The sequence below is a fragment of the Nansenia antarctica genome (assembly GCF_963989245.1).
Source record: "Nansenia antarctica genome assembly, chromosome: 11".
NCBI classification, from domain to species: domain Eukaryota; kingdom Metazoa; phylum Chordata; class Actinopteri; order Argentiniformes; family Microstomatidae; genus Nansenia; species Nansenia antarctica.
The window spans coordinates 1,172,753-1,177,752 of NC_137681.1; the positions used below are offsets into that span (position 1 = coordinate 1,172,753).

The 5,000-nt window shown below is 41.6% G+C and overlaps 1 protein-coding gene across 1 annotated transcript in view; it reads right to left on the reverse strand.

Moving 5' to 3' along the window:
- Window positions 1-5,000, reverse strand: part of LOC308167452 (ankyrin-3-like) — a gene marked incomplete at its 5' end in the record, with an annotated part of 128,951 nt that overhangs the window by 45,723 nt on the left and 78,228 nt on the right. The window contains 1 exon segment of the mRNA XM_080541870.1: window positions 189-291. Coding sequence (XP_080397996.1) covers window positions 189-291 — 103 coding nt within the window.

The window sequence follows — 5,000 nt, forward strand, 5'->3', positions numbered from 1 at the left end:
GACAGACAGACAGACAGACACCCAGACTGACCGACAGACAGACAGACAGACGGCCTAAACACAGACAGACAGACAGACAGACAGACAGACAGAAAGACAGACAGGCAGACAGACCAACCGACTGACCGACCGACCGACAGACAGACATACAGACAGACAGACAGACAGGTAGTTAGTCAGTGACGTACCGTGTCCTTGGTGGGGGCCAGTATCTCCTTGATCATCATGCTGTCCCGGGTGAAGGAGGTCCTGTTGAGGGTGTTGGACCTATCCGAACTGAAGGAGCGCAGGCTGGGGTATTACAGTTTACCACAACACAGGTAGGGGGGGAGGGGGGTGGGGGGGCGATCATGAAGATGAACAGAAAAAACAAAAAGTTGATTACTGCATGCAACTTCCAGGAAGTAGGTGCAATACTCCAACATAACATAATATAACATGAACACAGCACAGGACAGGCGTGAGAATCACAACTCAGAAATTAGAAAGGGGGGATATAGTGTTTATATCATGGAGGTGTGTGTATGTGTGTGTGTGTGTGTGTGTGTATGTTTGCTAACTAACACATTCTGTAAAGCCTTTCACTAACATATTACAGACATACTGCACTGCTTACGCAGTAGCAATAAAAAACTGACTGACAACATGTCCAATATATGGACGTTTGACCGACAATACACATTTTTGGCACAAGCAGAATGAAGTATAGTAAACATTCGCTTGATATCATAACTGTCACTCACAGTCTAAAGACACACACACAGTGGCGTGTTCAATTCAATTCAAATTCAAACACATATAACTGTATTATCCCGGTTAAGGGAAATGTTGTGTTTAGATGACATCCTGTAGTCAGGACTGACACCTGACCCTAGCTGCCCATGGCTAATCCACCCAGCACGCCCGGCCGTGGACTCAAATAGACGTCTATTTGCAGCCGAGAAGCAAGCGTAGCCTCATAGAAATAGAATTCATAGAAGTGACATTCAATATCAGCATTCTAGGGCTCGCACGCCGCCTAGTTCCAGAACAAGAACTTGTGGCATTCTAGACTGCGGCGTGTCATTCTAGACTGTGGCGTGCGGAATGTGAGTCACAGTTCACGGTTCAGAAGGCACGCCTTCTCCTCACCTCACTACTCTCTCTCTGAGTCTCACATTCTCTCTTCCTCGTGTGATGTGAAAGATTATCCAACAAGAGCATTTCAAACATATAGTGTAATGTGAAGCTAGCTTTAGTAAAAATAATGATTGTCAAATGTCTCTAACTCCAATTGAATCAATTCTGTATGTAGGTCAGCACATATTGAGAGCGTGTATTGTGTAATAGGACTGGATTTGACACCGTACACCCAAACCAAAATGATGCAGGGATACAACGTCCTATTTTAACAGAACCAAGGGTAGGGGCGGCATTAACCACAGGCTTACACCCGGCAAGCATCATACGTACGGCTAGCATCGTACATACAGCTAGCATCATACATACGGCTAGAATCGTACATACGGGGGTGCATTTCAACCGAAATCAAACGATAGACATACTGTCCACACAACACGCCAAACTATAATTATCATCAGTCAAACGGACGGAAATGAGAGACCAAGAAAACAAACAGGGTTTGATGGAGTCGAGGTGGTTTTGGGGGGGGGGGGGGGGGGGCGAGGTTGGTAAATAAAATATGGGTCATATGTCGTCATGCCCTCTTACCTGACTTTAGGACTATGGTAAGAGAGATTTGATATGGGAAGGGGGGGGGGGGGGGAAAGATTGAAAAAAAACAAAAACAAGAGCAGATATTGAAAGCAACAAATCTGAGCAGAGCAGCGCCAAGCAGAAGATGCAGCGGCCGACCTGCGCTTGTGTCATGTGTCATTCTGTGATACACAGCAGCCATGGACCAATCAGACGCTCCGGCTGGGAGGCAGAGATGTGTGACCACAACAACACAGATCTCAGGTGATTAATAATAATGCGGAATGGAGAATCCATAATATGATCCCGAGGTTCAAGTACAAAGGTGTCGAAAACGTTCAGATGACTTACCCAAAGAGTCCAAAAGACGTCCTCAGGGAAGGCGGAATGTGGGTTCATATGACATCTTTCTAGGACGGCCAGATGACGTCGTTAGGACGTCTTATGGACTAGAGAATCGTCTTCTGTAGTCCATAAGACGTCCTTTAAGACGTAATCTGAACCCATATTCCGGCTTCCCTGAGGACGTCTTTTGGACTCTTTGTTTACTGGGTAGTTTGCCTGGTACGATGGACCCAATGGGATAGTCCAAAGTCCAAGCTACATCAAGCACACCTCAAATACTTGAAGTATTTCAACCAAGTCTGATCCATATGTGACAGCAGCTGGTGAAAGCGGGAACAAGTTTGGGAACCGATCAAAATGTTAGAGTTAGAAAACATGGCAACGCAGTGACTTCGGTGAGTAATCCCCACTACTCTACATTAACTAGGTAGTAGTGGGGGGTTACTCACCGAATCCATTGCATTGCAATATTTATGGCTTGACTAGCGAGTGTTTCACAGATTTTGGTTGAAAAACGTTGACATTTATTTAAATTATTTCAATTTTTCAGAATAAAAGTCTGAACATTTAGCCGGTTTTCACCAGCTGCTGTCACATGTGGTATCAGAGAGGCCTCAAAGCAGGCAGACCTTAGCTGAGCTAACAGCAGACAGGATGCTAGCTGAGCTAACAGCAGACAGGATGCTAGCTGAGCTAACAGCAGACAGGATGCTAGCTGAGCTAACAGCAGACAGGATGCTAGCTGAGCTAACAGCAGACAGGATGCTAGCTGAGCTAACAGCAGACAGGATGCTAACAGGCTAACATCAAACAGAGCAGCTCATCAGAGCCGAGGACTCATTGTCCCGAGCTTTTGCCAAACACACACAGTTGTTTATGTTACATGTTTACATGTTTATGTTGTTCATTTATTTAGATAATTCAAAGCAGGACTGTCTGCTTCACAATAAATGTGGTTCTGAACACGTCTGAGAGAAGGTTGAGACTCTGACCCAAGCCCGTCAGTACATACTGTATCATATGTAGCTAGCATACAGCGCCTGAGGCTATGACATCGAACCTGGCTCCAATTTCCTGTTGTCGAGCTGCATACTGTACGTATGCGTGGACTTGAATATTCAATATACCCCCATTATATACCCCCCATTATATACCTCCATTATATACCTCCATTATATACCCTCCATTGTATACCTCCATTATATACCTCCATTATATACCCTCCATTATATACCTCCATTATATACCTCCATTATATACCTCCATTATATACCCTCCATTATATACCCCCATTATATACCTCCATTATATACCTCCATTATATACCTCCATTATATACCTCCATTATATAACTCCATTATATACCTCCATTATATACCTCCATTATATACCCTCCATTATATACCCCCCATTATATACCTCCATTATATACCTCCATTATATACCTCCATTATATACCTCCATTATATACCTTCCATTATATACCTTCCATTATATACCCCCCATTATATACCCCCATTATATACCCTCCATTATATACCTCCATTATATACCCCCATTATATACCTCCATTATATACCTCCATTATATACCTCCATTATATACCCTCCATTATATACCCCCATTATATACCCCCCATTATATACCTCCATTATATACACCCCATTATATACCTCCATTATATACCTCCATTATATACCTCCATTATATACCTCCATTATATACCCTCCATTATATACCCCCATTATATACCCCCCATTATATACCTCCATTATATACACCCCATTATATACCTCCATTATATACCTCCATTATATACCTCCATTATATACCCTCCATTATATACCCCCATTATATACCCTCCATTATATACCCCCCATTATATACCCTCCATTATATACCCTCCATTATATACCCCCCATTATATACCTCCATTATATACCTCCATTATATACCCTCCATTATATACCTCCATTATATACCTCCATTATATACCTCCATTATATACCCTCCATTATATACCCTCCATTATATACCCTCCATTATATACCCTCCATTATATACCCCCATTATATACCTCCATTATATACCTCCATTATATACCCCCCATTATATACCTCCATTATATACCTCCATTATATACCTCCATTATATACCCCCATTATATACCCCCATTATATACCTCCATTATATACCTCCATTATATACCTCCATTATATACCTCCATTATATACCTCCATTATATACCTCCATTATATACCCTCCATTATATACCTCCATTATATACCTCCATTATATACCTCCATTATATACCCTCCATTATATACCCTCCATTATATACCCTCCATTATATACCCTCCATTATATACCCTCCATTATATACCCCCCATTATATACCCTCCATTATATACCCTCCATTATATACCCCCATTATATACCCCCATTATATACCTCCATTATATACCCTCCATTATATACCCCCATTATATACCCCCATTATATACCTCCATTATATACCCTCCATTATATACCCCCATTATATACCTCCATTATATACCCCCATTATATACCCTCCATTATATACCTCCATTATATACCCCCATTATATACCCTCCATTATATACCTCCATTATATACCTCCATTATATACCTCCATTATATACCTCCATTATATACCCCCATTATATACCCCCATTATATACCCCCATTATATACCCCCCATTATATACCCTCCATTATATACCTCCATTATATACCTCCCATTATATACCCCCATTATATACCCCCATTATATACCCCCCATTATATACCCCCATGATATACCCCCATTATATACCCCCATTATATACCCCCCATTATATACCCCCATTATATACCCCCATTATATACCCCCCATTATATACCCCCATTATATACCCTCCATTATATACCCCCATTATATACCTCCATTATATACCTCC